General features: G+C 43.5%; 1 protein-coding gene across 1 annotated transcript in view; it reads left to right on the forward strand.

Annotated features, from left to right (window-relative positions):
• Positions 1–23,143, forward strand: part of CPNE2 (copine 2) — a 159,704-nt gene that overhangs the window by 109,524 nt on the left and 27,037 nt on the right. Inside the window, exons 9-12 of the mRNA XM_063141362.1 lie at positions 7,829–7,915; positions 11,809–11,868; positions 20,712–20,845; positions 22,208–22,262. Of these exons, the coding sequence (XP_062997432.1) occupies positions 7,829–7,915; positions 11,809–11,868; positions 20,712–20,845; positions 22,208–22,262 (336 nt within the window). The remainder of the gene's footprint in view (positions 1–7,828; positions 7,916–11,808; positions 11,869–20,711; positions 20,846–22,207; positions 22,263–23,143) is intronic.

Here is a 23,143-nt window from a genome sequence, read left to right on the forward strand (position 1 = left end):
TCTCTATTACACCCTGGTTAGGCCTCATCTAGAGTATTGCGTCCAGTTCTGGGCTCCACAATTCAAGAAGGATGCAGACAAGCTGGAGCGTGTTCAGAGGAGGGCAACCAGGATGATCAGGGGTCTGGAAACAAAGCCCAATGAAGAGAGACTGAAAGAACTGGGCATGTTTAGCCTGGAGAAGAGAAGATGGAGGGGAGACATGAGAGCACTCTTCAAATACTTCAAAGGTTGTCACGCAGAGGAGGGCCAGGATCTCTTCTCGATCCTCAAACAGTGCAGGACACGGAATAACGGGCTCAAGTTAAAGGAAGCCAGATTCCAGCTGGACATCAGGAAAAACTTCCTGACTGTTAGAGCAGTACAACAATGGAATCAGTGACCTAGGGAGGTTGTGGCCTCTCCCACACGAGAGGCCTTCAAGAGGCAGCTGGACAACCATCTGTCAGGGCTGCTTTAGGGTGGATTCCTGCATTGAACAGGGGGTTGGACTCGATGGCCTTGTAGGCCCCTTCCAACTCTGCTGTTCTATGATTCTATGAGAGAATGGGCACCCAACTGGCAAATGCAGTTCAATGTGAGGAAGTGCAAAGTGATGCGAGTTGGGGCAAAAAAAATCCCAACTTCAGGTATAACCTGATGGGATCTGAGCTGGCAGTGACCAGCCAAGGAAGAGATCTGGGGGTTGCGGTGGACAGCTCAATGAAAATGACAAGCCAGTTTGTGGCTGCTGTAAAGAAGGAAAACTCCATGTTAGGCGTTATTAGAAAAGGGACTGAGAATAAAACGGCCAGTATCATACTGCCTTTATAGAAATCCGTGGTGCGACCACACTTCGAATACTGAGTACAGTTCTGGTCACCACAACTAAAAGAAAGTGCAAAAAAGGGCAACTAAAATGATCAAGGTGCTGGAGCATCTCCCTTACGAGGGAAGGTTACCACATCTGGGATTGTTTAGCTAGGAGGGAAAGAGAGGGTACAGGAAGACGTGAGAGAGGTGTATAAAATTATGCATGGTGTAGAGAGTGTGGAGAGGGAGACATTTCTCTCCCTCTCATAAAACTAGAACCCGGGTTCATCTTATGAAGCTGATGGGTGGGAAATTAAGGACAGATAAAAGGAAGAACTTCTTCACACAGCGCGTAGTTAAATTATGGAATTCACTACCATAAGATGTAGTGATGGCCACCAATTTGGATGATTTTAAAAGGGGGTTGGATATATGCTTGGAGGAGGCTATCAATGGCTACTAGTCCTGACGGCCATGTGCTACCTCCAGTATTAGAGGCAGTAAGCCTGTGTACATTAGTTGCTGGGGAACATGGGTGGGAGGGTGCTGTTGCACCTGTGTCCTGCTTGTTCATCCCTGGCCGATGGCTGGTGGGCCACTGTGTAAACTGTGCTGGACTTGATGGACCCTTCGTCTGATCCCGCAGGGCTCTTCTTATGTTCTTCTACTGATATCAGTGGGATTGTGCTGCAAGACGTTGATACTTTGGAGCTACAGCAAGCTGCACGGGGCCCATGTTCCCCATATGCCTTGGGGCTACAGGACCACGACCAAACAGTGTACCTCTGTACTTAAGCTGGTTATCTATACCCAAATATAGGAGGGCAGCCTCCCTAGCAAGGCTTAATGCTATGCCTTCTAGGGTAATGGAGGGCAGATTTGGGTAAGTTCCACTGTCAGATAGAGACTGCCCCTGTAACAATGAGGAGGTGGGATCTCTCTCCCACGTATTATTCAACTGCAGCTTCTATCAGGAGGCAAGAAAAGCCCTTATCCATCCTTTCACGCAATGATTGCCCGGACGATCGTCCGTGACCCTTATGTCGGTCCTTTTACAAGCCCAGGATAAGCACACCACCGAACAAGGCGCTAAATTTCTTAACCAGGCAATCCTTACCAGATCAGTCATGGCAACAAGACTTCCTTTCGCTTCTAGTACAGAACTTTAAGGAGGCTTCGCGCAATCATACGTATTTAAAAAATTTATTATGTGTTTTTACATGTTTTATTGGTCGGTTTCTGCAGCTGAAACTCTCCCCACGGCCTGAGTTCGATCCCAGCGGAAGCTGGTTGCAGGCAGCCGGCTGGGGTCGACTCAGCCTTCCATCCTCCCGAGGTCGGTAAAATGAGTACCCAGTTAGCTGGGGGAAAGGGAATAACAGCCGAGGAAGGCAACGGCGAACCACCCCACTATAAGGCCTGCCAAGAAAACGTCAGTGAAAGCTGGCGTCCCTCCAAGAGTCAGTAATGACTCAGTGCCTGCACGAGAGTTTCCTTTCCTTTCCTGACTGTAATAAAGAAACTCCATCTGAGTCTTTTTGTTTTAAAGGGTTGGTCGCTGTCCCCGTAACATGTTGTATCTCCATGTCCCGCATTGCCTGGATTACTCTGCCGTCTTCATCTACTTGTATTCTCCTGGGTTGTTATTTCCATTTGTTTCTGACTCTTGCTCATTAACCAGTGTTTATACTGACCCTCATTAGCAAATGTCACTTCTGCCGCCAAACTAAGACTGGAATCTGTCCAATTATGGCTCTGTTCTTCGGTTTGTTGCACAGAAAGTTTCTCTTTCAGCACAGCGTGTGGCGATTTGCTCCCATGGCTGGCGTGTTGGGCTTCGGGTACTGATGGCTTTGCTTCAGACATGGCTTTGCGCCACCAAATGATTCCTAGGCTTAGTTCTATTTTTGTAAAACAGGAATGATAAAGCCCTACTTCTTAGGTCTGCAACGAGGCTCACTGGTAGGAGTATAAAATAATCACATATTTAAATTACAGGGTACCGCCAACAGTTTAGGTAGTGATTTTCAGTGAATATTTGAAATTCATTTTCTCCTGAAAACACAACTTCTATCTCTACATCATGATGCTAAGATTATTCAGAGGCAGGACGGGAGATTATCCAAGATGAACACACAAAAAGAGAATAGTCTCAGGATGCTATAAACAAATCTATTGTATCTCAGTTATGGTTTATAGATGTATTGTTACAGCCCTTTGAAGAAGGCCTCATAAAAAGCAAGAGGCCAAAACATGTTGGGCTTTTCTACTATAAATTCATCTATAGTGTCCTGAGACTATTCTCTTTTTTTGTTAAGATTTTTCAAACCTGCAACTGGTACAGAACGTTTGTGGGAGCGAAGTTCGGATCATACTACTTCGATTTTGTATCGTTTACATTGGCTGCCTGATAGTTTCTGGACCCAATTCAAGGGGCTGTTTTTTGGCCTTTGAAAACCTAAATGGTTTTGGGCCACATTATTTGAAGGACCGCCTATGCCTACGTGAGACTGTACTCTCTGGCCCACCAGCCAGAGCCATTAGTCTGTCAGGACAGGGCTTTGTTAGTGGTGGCCCCACACACCTGGATCTCCCTCCCCAGGGAGATATGTCTGGCCTTCTCACGCCTGGCTTTAAAACAACGACAACTTGAAGACACGTTAGTTCCAGCCTGCATTTGGTACTTTAAAATCATTGGCGGTGGCGACATATGTGTGCTTATAATTGAAGTTTGTGTGTTCATGTTTTTGTAATATTGTAAGCTGTGTTACAAGTGTAGTTCATGCTGAAAGGCGGGTTAATAACCTTTTAAGTAAATAATAAGGCCTGTGTGAAGTTTTTCCGTCATTTCTCTTTTTCCTTAGCCCTTTGTTTCCACAATCCTTCCCCACCTTTCCACCCTTCAGCTACCCCTCTTCTGTTTCTTTTTCCGACCAGTAGCATATAGCCCCTCCTGTTCCTAGATCCAATTTTTTTGTGTCCTGGCCAAATTTCATGTCTCTCACAGTAAATGTATTGGTTTTTTTAAATAATTTTTATTTGAATTTTATTACACATACAGTAATCACATTACATCAACTTAATATACTACAATAATAAAATTAAGAAACTAGTTAAAGTAATATAAAACTGTCTCGTGCACCCCACCCACCCCCGGGACCCTTATTCTCCTTTCCAAACTTGTAATGTATCCTGCAACAGTTTACTCCCCTTCCCTTTTTCCAGGACAAATTTAACAAATGGACTCCAAACCTCATCAAAGTCATTTCGTTTCAATAATCCTCTCTTAACTTTAACACTACTCGTAAGTTTGTCATTAGTAGCAATATCCCAGACTTCTTTGTACCATTCTTCTATTTGATAATCCCTTTGTATGTATTGTTTATCAGTGCTATAAGGCTAACCCTTCCTCTTCTGTTATTGGAATGGTTGTGAACATTCTTTGGCATCACAGTAAGAACACAGCTCAGTGCTAGAGTACATGCTTTTCATGCAACAGGTTTCTGGTTCAGTTGCCAGCATCTCCGAGTAACGCTGCAAAAGACACCTCTCTCTCAAACCTTGGGCAGCCACTGCTAGTCATTGGGAAGACTACAGAAGGCTGATAACCAGCCAGCTTTTAGTGTGTCGTATAAATTTCAGACCTGTCACACTGGAGGTTGGTTTGCAAAAGGGAGAGAGGATTCCTTTAGCACTGATTCCTCCCAGAACAGAGTGTGCCGCTCACATTGTTCTACAAGCCGATAAAACCCCAGCCGGCCAGATTTTTAAATGGCCGTTCATGATTGTTATGTGTCCATTTCAAAGCTCTTTCGGCCTAGGAGTAAATAAAACCTTATTTTTGTCTCTGATAAATGCATGCCAACATGTTCCTGGTTGGGGGCAGGGGGAATGGTTCTTTCAGAGAGACGGATAGGGTGCTTCTATGTAAAAGCTTAAAAATAAAATGGGTGCACGCAATTGTTTACCTTGTGAGTAATCAACTTCCTTTCCCCCCCCCCTTCTCAACGCCCCAAAGCTTGGACTCATACTGCATTCATCTGCTGTTTCCGCTTTCGTTTCTGACTGGTATTGCGTGCTTCTCAATGTAGTTACCTGCTGTAAATAGCTCAGGCAGCTCCTTTATTCCAAACCCAGTCTGTAAAGACCACAGGAATGCTTCATTTCTGAGCTCCATTGTCTGGATGCAAGTCGGAGGACTCTTCTATCACCAGCAATGTTGTAATGGTCAGATTAGCAGAGCTTCTCTCGCTAACCTTCAACGCCTGTGAGAAAGATCAGTATTACTCTATTTCACAGAGAGGGAGATGCTGAGAGAGCAAGTGTACAAAGCCCTAAACAACTTGGGACCAGGATTCCTGAGAGAGCACCTTCTCCCCTAACAACCTGCCCGGTCACTGAGGGCATCCGAGTAGGGTGACCATATTTTGGAAAACAAAAAGGAGGACAACATGGTCCAGCACCAAGGGGGCGTGAACAAGTGAGAGATTCAATGTATCTGAAATTAACTTCACTCACTCCTACTTTTGTAGGTTTTGCTGTACTTTGAAGCTTTTGCTATACTCTTTGTGTTATTTTATTTTATTTATTTATTTATTTATTTATTTATTTTATTACATTTATATACCGCCCCACAGCCGAAGCTCTCTGGGCGGTTTACAACAATTAAAAATAGTAAACATTAAAAGTATACAAAAATTAAAAAAACATAAAAGCAGTATAAAAACAACAGTATAAAAAGTGTTACATTCTCCCCTTCCCTCAAATATTTTTTCTGACTGTATCTTCACTCATTGCAAGCTGCTGTTGTTGTTATCAGGGTTTGCTACTGGCCCCAGATCTGTTTCAAATTTGGTATGGCTAAAGCTCTACCTAAAAGCTATCATGGTGCCAACTTTCAGCTCTTTATCTTTAAAAATGACAGTTTAAAAAATAATTTTAAAACCTCATTTTTAAAAAAAATTCCTAAAAAATCAATGGATGAATGGATCTCTTTCAAATTTGGTGTGGCTAAAGCTCTACCTAAATCCTATCATGGTACAAAGTTTCATCCCTTTATCTTTAAAAATGACGATTTTAAAAATAATAATTTTAAAACCTCAATTTTTAAAACATTCCTAAAAAATCAATGGATGAACGGATCTGTTTCAAATTTGGTGTGGCTAAAGCTCTACTTAAGTCCTTTCATGGTGCAAAGTTTCATCTCTTTATCTTTAAAAATGACGATTTAAAAAATAATAATTTTAAAACCTCAATTTTTAAAAAATTCCTAAAAAATCAGTGGATGAACAGATCTGTTTCAAATTTGGTATGACTAAAGCCCTTCCTAAAAGCTACCATTGTGCCAAGTTTCATGTCTTTATCTTAAAAAATGACGGCGTTATAAGCATTTTTGTTAATTCCCATTAGAGCTGCTCTTTGTAAAAAAAATCCGGATTTCCCCTCCCCCTCCTGGATTTGCCGGTTTACAACAAAAACCTGGACAAATCCGGTCAAATCCGGTCATATGGTCACCCTACATCCGAGGGCATCCTCCTGGTGGTTCCACATAGACCCATCCTCCCATAAGAGTCCACCAGGGGAAGAGCCTTCAGTGTGGTGCCCCCCCTTCTCTTCCCTGCCTCTGGAGGTCAAGCAAGTGCCAACTTTGCATTCCTTCCGGTGTCTACTGAAAATGCCATTGTTCCAGGAAGCCTTCTGTTAACGACCGGCCGCAATTTATTTTGCACTTTGTTTCTTCGTACTTTTGATGTGTTTTTATTCTGGTTTTGTTCTATTTTATTTTGTCCACCGCTTCAAAGTTCTGAATGGGGAGTGGTATATAAATATTGTAAATAAATAAATAAGAAATAAGGAGCGCCTTGCTTGATCAGACTAATGGCCCATCTATGCCAGATCATACATTTCCCAAGTCACTTGCTGTTTGTCAACAAATAGTGACCTAGTTCACATGACACAACAAACCGCATGACTTAATTTATCCACCAGTGGAGTTGTGTTATGTTGGACCCTCGTGGGCACTATTTTTGCAGTTGGCTTTTCATGCCGTGCAAACCCAGGCAACAGGGGGTTGTTTGAGGTTAGACAACCCTTGAACAATCCTAAAATAAGCCATGGGTTGAGGGTTGTCTGACCCTCAAACAACCCCAGTTGCTTGGGTTTGCATGATATGACAAGCCATAGCAAGTCGAAGCGCCATGGGCGCCATGCAAAAATGGTGTCCACCTGGCATGAGGCAAGAGCCCCCGTGGGCAAATTAAGCCACGGTGGGCTGTCATGTCATGTAAACCAGGTCAATTGTTCTATGTGGACACCAATTCAGGCTTAGTACAGTCAGGGAATTTTGCTGGTGGTGCCAAATAATAGCACTGGCTATGCAGACATACTGGAAATAGTAGCAAAAGTGGGAGAGAAAATTAAATACCTCCCAACCCACAGGGCATTGAACAATTTTTATGCATGGTGCCACAGAATCTGCCTTGGCCAGGCCAATCCTATACCTCACAGCGCAACCTGACATCCAAAAATGCAGATTGGAGCACCAGCCAGTGTTGTGTAATGGTTAGAGTGTTGGACAGGACTTGGAAGTTCTGGGTTCCAATCCCCACTCAGCCAAGGAGCTCACTGGGTGACTTTGGGCTGGTCACTGACTCTCAGCCTAACCTACCTCACAGGGTTGTTGAGAGGATAAAATAGAGTGGAAGAGGGCCATGTAAGGAACTTTGGACTCCTTACAAATGGAATGTAAATGTAATAATACTGAAATGAATCTAGCATGGGTTCCTTGCAGACAAATGTGAGGCCGCTCCAGATATAAACCTTGATGGGTCACCAGAACTCAGCAAGAAGGTGAGAGGGATTCACTCAACTGCTTATTTGATCAATATGCATTTCTTTTCATGCACAGGATATGCAGGTAAGATAGCAAATGGCTGTGCGCACCGTTCTATATATGCTGTTAGCTTTCGACAGGGTGAGGATCGATTTTCAGAATGTCTTTTTTTCTTTCTTTCTTCCATCCCCCCCCCCCAAATAGGTAGAATTTGAATGCATTAACTCCAAAAAGCAGAAGAAGAAAAGGAGCTACAAGAACTCAGGTGTCATAATTGTGAAATCCTGCAAGGTGAGTTGATCACGTAAACTGTTGCCGCTTGACCACATATATATTAATTAAAACACTGACAGCTGCTTCTTCGCAGGAAAAGTGATTTTTTTAAAGAGGATGGTGGTGGTGGGCTGCTCTGCTCCCGCAGGAATAGCGTAGGTGGTGGGAATACTGCAGCAGAAAAGCAGGCAGGGGGAGGATTTAGCTCCCCCGCTCAGTGCTCTTAAAGAAAATAGCCACTGGGGTTTTAATACACTCATTAGCATGTGAAGCAGCCTTGCCTCACGCTTGTGCCCTTCAGATGTGATGGACTGCAACTCCCAACATTCCCAGCCACCATGACCATCGGCCGTGGGAATGATAAGAGTTGCAGTCCGACTCACCTGGAAGGCACCAGGTTGCAGGAAAGCTCAGCAGGCTGTACACGACTGCTTTAAAAAGGTTTGTAACAGTAGTGACAACTGTTGGGGCCCAGGACGTGCTCCGTGTACAGTTTTCAAACCTTTCTCAAAGTACTTGGTGTAGATCTGGCCCTGGTGTAAAGGGAAATTCGAAACCTGGAGCAGAGGAGGCATGGCGAGGCGCTGAGATATGTTTGAAAACTGGGGCTGCTTCAAGTTGTTGTAGGGCAGAAGGGTGCGGTTGGCCGTGGCTTGTTCTGGAGGCCCGTTTCATATAAGCGTCTCTACTTTGCGTATCGAGCTGTTTTATTCCTGCAAATATTGGCAGATAAACAGCATTTCTGCTTGCTAAGAGATTATTATTATTGTTGTTGTTGTTTTTATTGTTAGTTTTAACAAAACAGAACAAAAATAAATTGTGAAAAAGAAAAACAAAGAAACATTACATACATAGGAATATCATCGTTGTTTTCATCAGATATACTGTTCATTAAAAGAAAAAAAGGATGAGAGTTATGTATAGGTTTCAAGAAAAGCAGACCAAATATCCATGTACTTATCCACTCACAAATGGTATCTATATAACACCTGTTCAAATGTTGAAAACGTTAAGTCCTCTGTCCATTGCATTATGGGAGGTGAGCATTTATCCTTCCAACGTGGTAGTATAAGTCTTTTAGCTGTTGTAAGGGCTCTGAAGACCCATTTGCACTGGCCTTGTGTTGACTTCCAGGAAGCCGGTAGGTAGTTTAGGAGGACATGCACATCGTTCCATATTAAAGTTTTTTTCAATACAAAGTTTATCCCTATTATAACTTCCTCCCAAAAGGGGGCAACTACTGGGCATTGCCAAAACATGAATTAAAGCATTAGGTGCATTACGGCTCCAACAATTATGCAAGTTACACAAACCTTTATTAAAAAGGCATTGAGTCCAATAAACCCGAAACAATTTTTTGGGAGGCGCTTAATAAAACATAGCCTGCCAAGAAAGTCCTAATATGGGAGCTGTGGAACTCATATGCACTCAGATCCTTGAGGATGACAATATCCAGTGATACCTGCATGTGTGAATGGGCCAGTAGGGATGTCAAGAGAAATCTGCAGTGCAATCACATGAGTTTGGATTTCTATGAATCCGGCCCATGGAATCTGCAGCAAAATGGCTTTCCCCCAAGTCACGTGGATTCTGAGGATGTGTAGATCAGCTTTTTTCACTTCCTGGAATTTTACACAAATTTAGTTGTAAAAAAAAATAGTGTTGTTTTTTTTTTAAAAAAAACAACTGCCAAAACCATGCACTTTCTCCATAGGCAAAAGCATGAAAATGTGCATTTGAGAGGGATTTGTGCAAGTGAAAATTTGCGCAAATTCAGAAAATGGGGGGGAGTCTGATTCCGTCAGTGAGGGACGATGGAACGAAAGGCACCTGACAATCTGCGAAACGTGTATAGAATAGATTTTACAAAATCTGTACATCCCAGGCTACCACGGATCAAAACACCATGGGTATGACATGCACAGAAATGACGTGATGTGCGCGTTTCTGTGCACCCAAGGCACTATATTACTTAAGCCCGGGGTCCAGAAACTCAGGATCAGGGCTCCAGCCTGGTCATCTGGGATGCCCTGGAAACCCTTGCCCACTTCCCCTCACCCTGACCAGTGATGGTTTGGCGGTGTCCTGGTTTTTGCATGTGTTCCCCTCATTCTAAAAGGTCAAAATGCCTGTCCTAAGGCTTATTTACTAGTAGTAAGGGGTTTAAGCCAAAATATGCTGGTACTTTTGACCCTGCCCCATTTGCCTTTGGTTCTGCCCCTTTGGCCCCACCCACCCCTGGAAGGCACCACCGCTCCCAAGAGATCCTCCAAAATGGAATGTAGTCCTTGGGCTGAAAGAGGGTCAACACCCTTGACTTAAGCAGACACTGGCTGACCCCAGACTCGATCTGCCCTACTTCTGAAATACCAGACCAGGTTAGTCAATCAGATGCTCAGCTTATCCATAGACCTAAAAAGCCATTTCCTCATCCATTTGCTCTGTGATAGATTATAAATTGCTAACTTGGTTGTTGATTTGCTCTGTGGTGGGCTATAATTGCCTATCAAGCTTTGAGGAGATGTGTGTGAGAAATCTAAAGTAAGTGGCTGGCTGCTGTGAAAGCCTGGAACACAGAAACGTGAGGATTCCTCTCCTACATCTCTGCCCCTGGTAGCTTCCAGAGCAGGAGACAACCCATGAAGGGTACCCAACCCTCTACAGGTCAGATCTTGAACCTCCATGGGCCAAAGGTTGTCTTCCCCTGGGCTAGACAGACAGACAATTAGTCTGATCTCATATAAGGCAGCTTCCTAATCATAGAATCATAGAATAGCAGAGTTGGAAGGGGCCTACAAGGCCATCGAGTCCAACCCCCTGCTCAATGCAGGAATCCACCCTAAAGCATCCCTGACAGATGGTTGTCCAGCTGCCTCTTGAATGCCTCTAGTGTGGGAGAGCCCACAACCTCCCTAGGTAGCTGATTCCATTGTCGCACTGCTCTAACAGTCAGGAAGTTTTTCCTGATGTCCAGCCGGAATCTGGCTTCCTTTAACTTGAGCCCGTTATTCCGTGTCCTGCACTCTGGGAGGATCAAGAAGAGATCCTGGCCCTCCTCTGTGTGACAACTTTTTAAGTATTTGAAGAGTGCTATCATGTCTCCCCTCAATCTTCTCTTCTCCAGGCTAAACATGCCCAGTTCTTTCAGTCTCTCTTCATAGGGCTTTGTTTCTAGACCTCTGATCATCCTGGTTGCCCTCTTCTGAACACGCTCCAGCTTGTCTGCATCCTTCTTGAATTGTGGAGCCCAGAACTGGACACAATACTCTAGATGAGGCCTAACCAGGGCCGAATAGAGAGGAACCAGTACCTCACGTGATTTGGAAGCTATACTTCTATTAATGCAGCCCAAAATAGCATTTGCCTTTCTTGCAGCCATATCGCACTGTTGGCTCATATTCAGCTTGTGATCTACAACAATTCCAAGATCTTTCTCGTTTGTAGTATTGCAAACTACTTGTAGTATTGTAGTAATGTCTGGGGCTAAGCACTGGCATTCATTCTAGGGCTGATAACAGGTTTAGTAGTGCTTCTAGCATCAGGAGTTTCCTTTCCCTACAAGGCTTCTTAACCCTTTGCTGATACAAATAAACATGAATGCTGACCATGCTAATTCAAAACACCGTGCCCAGCTCTTCTGGACATACGTTGCCGTGCTTCTAAACTTTGATGGTCAACGGAAGATTTGTTTCATGGAGATAAAAGTTACAAAAAGGGGCTTAAGATTGTGAACATTTATTTGTTTATTTATTTTATTGCATTTGTATACCACCCCATAGCTGAAGCTCTCTGGGCTGTTCACATTTGCAAATATTGCAGTATTTCTGTGAAATCAGTCTTATGTCACATTCAAATTTCTCTCTCTCTCTCTCTCATCTTCCACTCCCCAACCCTTTAACATCCTTTTTAAGATCACCAGAGATTACTCCTTCCTAGACTACATCCTCGGGGGCTGCCAATTAATGTTTACGGTAAGGGTCTTTGCCTTTTTCATTCAGTGAATTATGATAAACGTAATCATATCATCACAATTGGGGATTTCCAATTAGAGGCGCAGCATTAATTAAAGCATCAGGAAGGCTCAAAGGTTGGAACTTGGACTGAAGAGCTCAACCAAGCAGAAATAAGCTCCTTCAAACACTCAACCCAGCAATGCGAGAGTTCTGTGCCGCAAGATTGCAGGGAACGTATAGATACCACAAGCAGCAGCATGTTGGAAAGAGGAGGTATATGGAGCCGCCAATGGTGAACGCCTTCCAGAAATGTATGATAGTAAGAGGACTCTCTGGTGGTGGTTGCTGTTATTGTTATTTTAGAGATCTTATATTTATTTATTTATTTTATTTTATTTATTTATTACATTTCTATACCGCCCAATAGCCGAAGCTCTCTGGGCGGTTCACAAAAATTAAAAACATTCAAAGTATAAAACAACAGTATAAAACCATAATATAAAATACAATATAAAAGCTCAACCAGATAAAAACAGCAGCAATGCAAAATTACAAATTTAAAACACCGAGTTAAAATGCATTTATAGACTGTTAAAATGCTGGGAGAATAAAAAGGTCTTCACCTGGTGTCTAAAAGCGTATAATGTAGGTGCCAAGTGAACCTCCTTAGGGAGCTCATTCCACAGCCGGGGTGCCACAGCAGAGAAAGCCCTTCTCCTAGTAGCCTCCTGCCTCACTTCCTTTGGCAGGGGCTCGCGGAGAAGGACCCTGAGGATGACCTTAGGGTCCGGGCAGGTACATATGGGAGGAGGCGTTCCTTCAGATAGCCTGGCCCCAAGACATCTAGGGATTTGACTGTTAATACCAGCACTTTGAATTGGGCCCCGACCGGGACTGGCAGCCAATGAAGCTGCCCCCTCCCTTCCTCTAAAGGAGCATAGAGCACCTTACAATATTAATACCATTTAAAAAATCCTACTATCACAATACAATAAAATAAAATACAACAATAATGATCTAACCTGAAAACAGCCAAACCAGCAAGTTAGGAACCAAAAATGGGATTTAACTTGTTTCAAATGATTCACAGTGGGGGCTAATCTGGGAGGGGGGGGATTCCAAAACGGGGCCACCACTGAGAGTGCCCTGTCTTCACCCTCCTCACTTTATTTATTGGGGGACGACAGGGGACAGTAAGCAGGACATTTCCTTCAGATCAATGGGCCCTACTTGGCTGGTTAGTTTGCAGTTGCCAATAGGACACAAAGATCGAGTCTTTGAAGCAGGTGGAGCACAAGTGTTTTTGGTGGTCAAAGGCAAGACTATATTAGCGTTGTATTAAACACACACGCAGACACAGGCAATTTCCTGTGCCGAGGTTACTCAAATTGTGTGCATGAATGATGGAACATTAAGCCAATTAGATTATTTGTACAATTTACACTGCTATTTATAGGGAAATCCAGTCAGAGTAAACCAGTTATCTGACTTGCCTGGTCTCGTTTTATTTATATGTGTCTGTTTGTAATTTCTGTTGTGCCTTTTCAGTGTCCACACACCACTCAGCATGGCTTAGAACTGTACTACAATATAAAACAATACATCTGATAAAAATACAACATTTTTAAAAGAAAAATCAGAGTAAAATATGAAAGCAGAGACCATAGATAAAATTTAACTTTAAATAAAGCTTTAATACTTAACAGGCAAAAATCTGCTGGAATAAAAAGATCTTCACCATGTGGCAGAAGACAGACGGTCACCCTCATTTCACGATGCAAGCTGATCCATGAAATGAGGGTGACCGTCTGGTGCAGCCACTGAGGAGGGACCCCTCTCTAGCCACCATCTGAGGTAGGACACAGGGACGGGCTTCTTCTGATCTTAGGGAACGGGCAGATTGGCATGGGAGGGGGTGATTGCTCCGGTATCCAGGACCCCAGCCATTTAGGGCTTTCAAGGTAATCGCCAACACTTTGGATTGTGCTTGGAAGCAAATTGGCAGATATTGCAGTGGAGATGTAGCATAGTCCCATGGGGACTTGCTGCTGCATTCTGGACCGAATGCAGTTTCAAAATGCTCTTCAAGGGCAGCCCCATATAAGCACCTTGCATGAAGCCAACGTTAATGGGTATGGTATGTCTTACCACAGGTAAGGTATATCGTGCTATAGATAGGTCTGATTTCCTTAGGAACAGGTGTTACCTGGTGTACTAGCCTAAGCTGGGCAAAGGCGCTCTTGGCCAACACTGTCACCTGGTCATCCAGGTGAAATCCCAAGTCCAGGAACAACCCCAAAATTGTGAAGCTGATTTTTCCTAGGGGAAGTCAATCCCATCCTTAAAAGGCTGAATCCTAGCGCTCTCTCTCTCTCTCTCTCTCTCTCTCCCCTGACCAGGAGCTCATCTGTCTTGTCCATCTTGAGCTCAACTTGTTAACACTAGTTCACCACTGGTTTTGAACCTCAACAGAATTAGATGAAAAAGATAAATAGAGCTGTGTGTTATCTTCAGACTGGTGGCAATGCACTCCAAACCTTCAGATGACCACTCCAAGTCATTAATAGATGTTAAATGATGTGGGGAACAGAATCAATCCTTGAGGGACACCACACAACAGCCTGCCCCAAACTGGAGTCTTCAGTTTCAACTTATGGAACTCCCCCTGCCCCAAGGAAGGAGCAGAATTAGTGCAAAATGGTGCCTCCTGTTCTGCCATCAGCTACCCCTCTTCAAAGAGAGACCCATTTTGGACACATCACACTGGCCAAAGAGAACAAGCAATGTTCCTTAAAAATATTACATGTTTACGTTTTCCAGAATGCTTTGCAATCCTTAGCTTGATCTCATCACAAACTTGCAAGACTCCTATTTTAGAGTTGGCAATGGTTCTCGCAGAAGTAGGCATTCTGTCTAGATCAACATGGTCCAAATCTATTTCTTTTTAGTTTCAGTACAGGGCATGGTACTCAGGGCACATGAGGCAGAAGTTTTGCTGAAGCTAAGCAAGTTTGGGTCTGGTTAGTGCTTGGATGGGAGACCATCTGGGAACCCCACGTATAACGTCTTTAGTCCCAGCATGGAAGAAAGGTGGGTTATTAACATGAGGAATAATGAACAAGAGGGGCTGTCTGTATGCCTTATTTGCCCCACAGTGGCTGTGCGGTGGTGCTGTGTCAGTTATATGATGCAGCCACCATGGGGCTTTTCTCCAAAGCTGTGAATTTAAAAAGTCGGGGATTTACCCTGACTTCTTGCGTTGAAGCAAAGTCACCACAATCCTTCTACCATGTGGCCTTGCTTCGGCATCAAGCTGGGGGTGTTCTGGGGCAGATGGTGACCACTAATAGGTTGCTGAAAGAGTGGGAAGGCCAGGCAGGGGGCAGGGGCAGGCCCCACGAGCCGAATGGCCGCTGGACAGCCCATGCTCCCTCCTGCCATGGGGATTTCCCGCCCCCACCCCACAGCAGCGATACGGCGGTGTTTTACACAGAGGGAGCGGCAAAGCGGCGCTGTGAAAACACCCTCTAAGACCATGCTGGCTCCTGAAAATTGGACACGATGGATGCTATGATGCCTCAGATGCAGTTTACTTCCTATAACCTTTTAAAAATTCTCCTATGGCTGAATAACTTTTGCTATACAGTGCGTTTAAGTGTGTCTGCTTGGATTAAGGGCAGAGTTTTGTTTCTTGAATGAAATCGTTTGAATACACACCACCCTAGTTCCTCACCTCACCCCCCATTTCCGCTGAAACAGATTTTGAAGGGAATTAAGCTGTGCCAGTAGGAAAGCTTTTTGATCAGAGCAGCCTTGAGGAGTTTACGGCTCCAGTGGACAGGCAAGCATTGTGGATTTCAGAGGGTGCCGCCTGTCATCCCTTACTCTGATCGCAAACGAGGCGTGAAGCACAACAGAAAGAGTGACATCAGTCCAGCTACTGGGGTGTAAGGAAAGCCGCACTGCTATGCAACCGACGGAATTAATTTGGCTGAAAAACTCAAAGCCGGGTGATTTTCCACACACACACACACCGGCCAGCACATCAACAGTTTCCTCACAAATCCAGGTTCATTTTAGGGCCGCTGCAGCCGTGACTTGTTATGCATGCTTCCTCGGTAACCTCATTACTTGAGCTAATGACGAATTATATCCCAATTAGACAGGCTTGCTGCACATACAAGCAGGGTTGGCCCAAGACAGTTTGGTGTATGAGGCAGAAAATCCAAATATCCTCTCACCCACACACACGCACACACACACTGAGGATTGCTTAATTACTGTACGTGCGCCGCGATCCACAAGGAAATTCTCCTGTGCGCACTTCATTGAAATGACCAGGAGCTGCTGTTCAGTCCAATTCTGACAAGGGAACCTCCTGGACAAGTTAATAGCCTAAAATTTTGTGATGAGGGGGCATACGTCAAGCCAAATTCACTACCCCCATTTACAGTTGTTGAATCTGTGTGTGAGCGGGAGGCCATTTTGATGGTTTTGGTGGGTTGGGAGTTGACATTCTTGGAATCATGTTGGGGGTAAGAGTGCTTCTTTCTTATTGTATCTGTTTACAAACAAATAATATACCTAGACTCTTAATTAATAATGACTTGTGATTCTTTAAAGGGATCCAGTGGTTATATTATTAGTCAAATTAGATGGATCGGTAGCACTGAAGCATGCACAGATGAGAACAAACGTGGCAGTTTCAGCTTGCTTTCTAATAACAAAAGATCTGAAAATAAATAGGAAGCTCTATTCTTAAGGGAATGGGGAAATAATATTTGGCATAGAGTATTAATACATAAAAATACAGGGGAGTCAAGCTACAAAGATTATTGAGATCAATGGGAGAAATTTATTCGGTACTGGAAACACAAGAATAATTATTGGAATACAGACAAAGAGGTCTTTAACAGCTATAATTGATTATAATACAAGTTTGACTGGAAAAAGTAAGATAAGTATTGAGCTGAGCAAGTACAGTTATTAATTGGTTGCATACCAGTTTGGGAATTGTATTGGCTTTTTAATACTTTTTTTAAAAAACTCCACCTTCGGTGGTGTTCTTTCTGTAACTGATCATTTGCTGCCACCTTTTTTTAAAGAGAAAAAAGAAGCTTCCCTTTCCCCTAAGCACAGACCAAACACATTCCTCACGCTAATTACAATAACTAGTGGTTTTTAAACCATCTGGAGAGCTTCGGCTATGGGGTGGCTTAAAAATTTAATAAATGAAATGAAATGAAATTTTACTTGGGGTGTTTGAACAATGTCACAATTGTGCGTTTGAAAACTTTATATCTCCCCGCTCCCCAGGATTCTTAGGGCAACTAACAAAATCAAATACGCTATTTAAATACAAACTGTTCCTGAAATACAAAATGCAAGAGAAAAGAAATTGCATATCTATAAAAATGTAAGAGCAGTCTAAAATGCCATGGCAAAGTTTTTTTTTTTAAAAAAAAATGAACTAAGCAGACTAAGAAAATAAATTATAAGGCCTAGGGCACTTTCTCAAACCTGATGCCCTCCAAATGGATTGCAACTCCCATATTCCCCAGTTGACATGGCTTTGGTTTTTGGAGACGATGGGAGTTTTAGTCCATCATATCTGGAGGGCAGGAGGTTAGGGAACATTTGATTGAAGGTCAGGCCCATATTTGGCCTGGACGATCACATGTTGTGAAGGCCTGCAATTCTTCCCACATTTGGCTTCGGTTATTGGGCAGTATAAAATGCAATAAATAAATATATATAAATAAACAATAAATTTTATGGGAAGATACCACCCAGCTTCAGCTATTAGGCAGTATAGAAATGTAATAAATATTCAAATCCCACACAGCAACTGCCTTTTTTGTCTGCAAAATACAAGGGTGAGGAAAGAGGAAATGCTTTCCCCTAATACTTTTTAAGGAAATGTTAAAAACCCCTAAAATGGCCTTGGGTTCTAGTAGCTTTGGTTACGAATGTTGGAGAAACTTGCAACGGAACCAAATGGGTTTGGATTCCACAGCGGACCGGCTTTGCCCCTGTTGGGCAGATTCTGGTGGACCATTTTTCTAACCTTCAGGAATTTTGCGCAAATTTCATCATAGAAAAATACACACACAAATTAAAAACCCGGCCAAAAATGCACATTTCCTACACAGGCTAAAGCTTGAAAATGCACATTTGGGGGGAATTTTAGGGGAAATTGTGCGTTTTTGCAGGTACGAATTTCTGCAAATTTGCATTGAGGGAAATTTGTATTTGCACAGATTCGGAAACTCAAAACAATCTGATTCAGTCGATGGGCAGACAGCCGAATGAAAGATGCCTGACCATCCTCTAAATACAGACTGAACGGATTTTATATAATCTGTACATCCCTAGCTTTGGATGTTTCAAATTATTGCTTGCTTTGACCCAAGAATAAGATCTGAGTTCCATTTGTTACACAGCAGATTCTCTGTTGCCTCATGGGCGCTCTTACCCAGTGGCTTGATTTTACTGAGACAACCTCGGTTAAAACTTTTTGTGTTTATTCCACTTCGATGTTTACTGTTGTATTTACCTACATGCCTGCGATAGAGAGATCTTGCTTTAGATTTGTGCTGATCCATTTGTGGGGTTCATGTTCCAGGAGGGACATCCACGAGGTGAATTACACATGCACCCCACCCTACCCACCCCAAACGTCTTCGTTCGAGTGCCGCACACGAGTGTTTTGTGTCTGCGCAAAAACACAGGACTTAAAAAAAATACATTTGTTGTTTTGGTCTAAACAGGCGTAAAGGGGAAGGGAGGAAGAGTTGCCATAGAAACAGGAATGAGTACAAGTGTGTTATACGTGCCGCTGATCTATTGCATAAAGGGTTGCTGGCACAAAAGGAGGAAATAGTTTATTTGGCAGGCAGATAAACGAGCGCCGAGTGCCGGAATGGTCCGTCCAAAACTTGAGTAACAGGAGAGGTTTGTGGTTTTCTCCTGCACTGGAGTTGGCACGTATTGGAGTCATGCAATGAGACTGTACTGTCCACGTGGGTACCAGTTTTTTTCCCCACTGGATGGTGTGGCTCAGTGATGATTTATTATTTATATAGCATCATCATTGTACAGAGCGCTTTACAAAGTAGAAGAGGAGAGGTCTCTGCCCCGTGGACCTTACAATCTAAAATGAAACTCTAGGGAGATAATAGAGAACAGTGAAGGAGATGATGTGAAGGAACAGAATTGTCCTCCGTTTTTGTATTTAGTTTGGTTTGGGGACATTATGAAGTTAAATCTCAGTTTCAGCCAAAAGCTCAAATGTTTATTTAGATTATATTTAAAGACAGGGATGCTTTAGGGTGGATTCCTGCATTGAGCAGGGGGTTGGACTCGATGGCCTTCCAACTCTGCTATTCTATGATGATATTATTATTATTATTATTATTATTATTATTATTATTATTATTATTATTATTATTTCCAGTCCTATATCATTAGGATCTCATTTATTGTACAGATAAAACAATAAATAATATACACAACTAAAAACTCATTAAACCATTAATCAAGTTACAACCAGTATAAAATTTAAAAGCAATAAAAAACAATTACGACAATTAAAACTATGTTCAGGAAGCCAAAGGTTTGCAGGAGGTTCAACAGAAAGTCAGGAAATAGACATTTAGGTCGAAACAGAGAGGAAAAAGGAAACCAGAGAAGCAAGGAAAGAAGGTCAGAAAAAACCAGAGCTGCTGGAACTAGATAACTTGTTGAGAACGTATTGGACTTGTGACAGTAAGATATGACTTGGATAAAATAGGGACACAGTCTACTTAGGTTAGCTGGATGTATGTATCCCTGTTTATTTTATTACCCTATTGCTCATGCGGTTTTTTTAAAGATGTGTTTCCATTTGATATTTTTAAACAATCCTATTAACGTTTCCTTTCAGTAAAAAATTAAACTTGGTTGTTGGAAACTTCGTAGCTTCTTTACTTTTTCGGTTACTCACCACCCCCACCCCCATGTCCAATAGCTAACCCTCCATTCTACCTCAAGTAACGGATGAATAAAAACCAGATGAAATGGCTATAATGGGAAACTGCAGACCACAGAGGGACTGGGCTGTGGGAGAGCTCAAAGCCCTTGAGACGGGTGTCTTGGGGAACTCCTTCCTTGGACAGGCTGGCGTTGATGCCTTTTTAAAGAAGACCAGGGCCTGGCTAAGCGTGCAGCAGTTGGCCAGAATCTCCAAAGGACCCATAAGAAATTGAAAAGGTGCAATTGAAAAGGTCCTCATTTATCTGCCTGCCGCTCAGTTGTTAATGCTTCAGGAGCTTTGCCAAGAAAAGATGGCAGCCACCAGTGTTTTCCAGTGGAGGCTCGTGGTTCTGATGTCAGAGGAGCAGTGAATCCGCTCCAGGTTTCAGTCAAAACCAGCCAAACCTCTAAAGGTGCTATCTGCACCTTGGATAGCTCTTTTAGAGTGTTGACTGGTTCTGACTGAAAACCGGAGTGGATTCACTGCCCCACTGACATCGGAAACATCATCCTGCACTCCTGTCCACCACCCAACTTTGCTTATTAGGATCTCTTTCTCAACCTTCTCCAACCTTGCGCCCTCCAGGTGCGTTGGACTGCAGTTCCCATAACTCCCAGGATGCATGGCCAACAGTCCAAGACATCTGGAAGTGGGGCATCAACACGGGGAAGGCTGTGGAAGACATCCACAGTGACATCAGAGCCACTGTGATCCTTGCGAATGTCTTTCCTCAGGAAATGAGAGCTTCTTGTTAACGTACGGATTTTCCCAGGAAAAACAGCCCAGTCTTTGCCCATGGAGCTGCTACAGGAAGGGAATGTCTAATAAGGATGATCTTTCCATGCAGGTTGGGATTGACTTCACGGCATCCAATGGGAATCCTCGGGACCCCACGTCTTTGCACTACATCAACCCCATGGGAACAAACGAATACCTTTCAGCTATTTGGGCCGTGGGGCAGATCATCCAAGACTACGACACGTAAGTGCGGCTTCCCGTATAGCTAGGGCAGGCAACCTTTTAGGGCCCCAGGGGGCATTTGGCAATTTGAGGAACTGTCCTGGGCACTACCACAAAATGGCTGTGCTGCAGGGGGAAGCATCGTCCTGCAGCTGCCCGCCATGTTCTTTTCTCATGAAAGGCTCATGTGGCCCACAGGGAAAAGATGATGGGAGCAGCTAGAGCCCCTCGCTTTGCGATAGAGTGATCGCAGCTGCCGGCAGCAAGAAGCTTTTTTAAAAAGCGGAATGGGTGCAGCACCTCGGCAGGCACAGCGAAAGGTGTCTGAAGGCACACTGGTGCTCATAGCATTGTATCGCCTACCCCTGCTGTGTAGGGATCAGCTCTGAAGGGATCGTTCGAACCATGCACCAGACATCAAATACCTTATCAAATCCATGGAGGAGAGGTCTGTCAAAAGCGATTAGTTGTGATTGCTAAGCGGAACCTCCCGGGTTCTCCAGACAACGATGCTTTCTTTCACCTAGTGGACTCCCAGTTTTTGCACAGGTGTTCCCCTCCTCCAATTCTAAAAAGTTTAAATGCCTCTCCTAAGGCTTAGATACCGGCAGTAAGAATCATAGAATAGCAGAGTTGGAAGGAACCTACAAGGCCATCGAGTATCTTTGGTATTTTGTACCCTGTTTGCCTTTGGTTCCTCTACAGTGCTACCCCTGAGAACTTTTCCGAAACTGAATTCAGGCCTTAGGCTGAAAGAACGTCAACCTCCCTGCCTTAAAGACTAATACATTTGTTAATGCCTAACCTTTTGTGGATACTGTTCACTTTATTAGCATTCATTTATTTAATTGTTTATTTAGATCCAACCTATCATCCAAATTTGGCTCCTAAAGTGGCTTACAATAATTAAAACTAGTCACACACACACACACACACACACACACACACACACACACACACACGAGGATGTGTGTAGGATGTTTGTATTCCAAGAGGTATTTATTAACTGGTGCAGGACTCGATATCCTGGTAATATTTAAAAAAAATTTTTTAAAAAAAGTTTCTAGTCCTTATGATAGAGAAATACTTGAAACCTGTGATTCCTTCCTGGTTGACTCTCAGAAGCCAGAGGGAAACTGGAGAGGATGGCAGTGCAGAGGGACAATGATGACCTTTTCCCATCAGTGGCAGAAATGGAAACGATATGCAGAATATCTGTTAAACCTGCATCATTCATTTGGGTTGTAGAATGTTCATTTTCATTGCTCTATAACTGGGTTTTTGCAGCGGCATGGGGAAGGAAAGAAGTCCAGCCTTGACTAAGTCACTATTCAGTTTGTCCTTGACTTTCTCATTCTTTTGTTTTTTCTGTTTCTTTTGTAGAGATAAGATGTTTCCTGCCTTGGGTTTTGGAGCCCAGTTGCCACCAGACTGGAAGGTAAATATTTTTTATTTTTTTATTTACACTCCCATTGCTGTGTACTTTTTCATGCCTACAGTCCGTATGTTATTGGGTGGAGTGAACATTTCAGCCATTCCTTCTTGGTTCTAGGGGCTTGTCTGTAAGCTGTAACTCCTCCGTCGTGACTGCGCAGTTGCGCTTCATGGTTTATATGATGCAGCCGCCAATTCGCAGCCACGTTGCGTTACTCCCTGCGGAGCTGCGCGTTTTCAATGTCCTGTTTTATTGCGGGTTCTTACTTCGTTCCGCTGTCACAATTGTTTGTGCGTGTGTCAGTGGTGCCTTCACTTCGGGTTACGAGAGTGGGTGTCGTTAGGTGCGACAATACAGGGCATGGGGCAGGGCTCAGGTGAATGTTTAGTATCGCAACATTAAAGTCTGGTTATGGGATGAAACTAAGGACAATTATTATGCATAATGCATAAATTCAATGAACTGTAGGTGCACAGATGCAGGGTTTCGAAGCTACAGTGTTGCGCAGAGTTGTCAGAAAACAAAAAAAAAGTGCTTTGGGAAGTCTTCAGTCACTTGATATTTGCTGTGCATTGCTGCCGTGTGACAATGGCGCTGTGGATTTTCCTGGCTGGGTAGGCCATGCTCATTCCTGCAATGTAATGCAGGAACGTGGGGCGGAATCAGGCACTGTAAGACACCCCCTAAGTCAAAGGGAATGAAAAGAGAGAGGTGACTGTATCAAGACGTTGAGACTAGAAACAACTGACAGCTAAGAGCAAAATTCCACCCCTGCCCGGCCCCAAGCTGGTGTGTGAGAAATCCATGGTGCTAGTCCTCACAGTTGAAATATAATAATAAAAGGGGATACGTGTCTATCTGTCAGCACCAAGACAATGAGACCA

Source organism: Elgaria multicarinata, chromosome 14, assembly GCF_023053635.1.
Source record: "Elgaria multicarinata webbii isolate HBS135686 ecotype San Diego chromosome 14, rElgMul1.1.pri, whole genome shotgun sequence".
Taxonomy (NCBI): domain Eukaryota; kingdom Metazoa; phylum Chordata; class Lepidosauria; order Squamata; family Anguidae; genus Elgaria; species Elgaria multicarinata.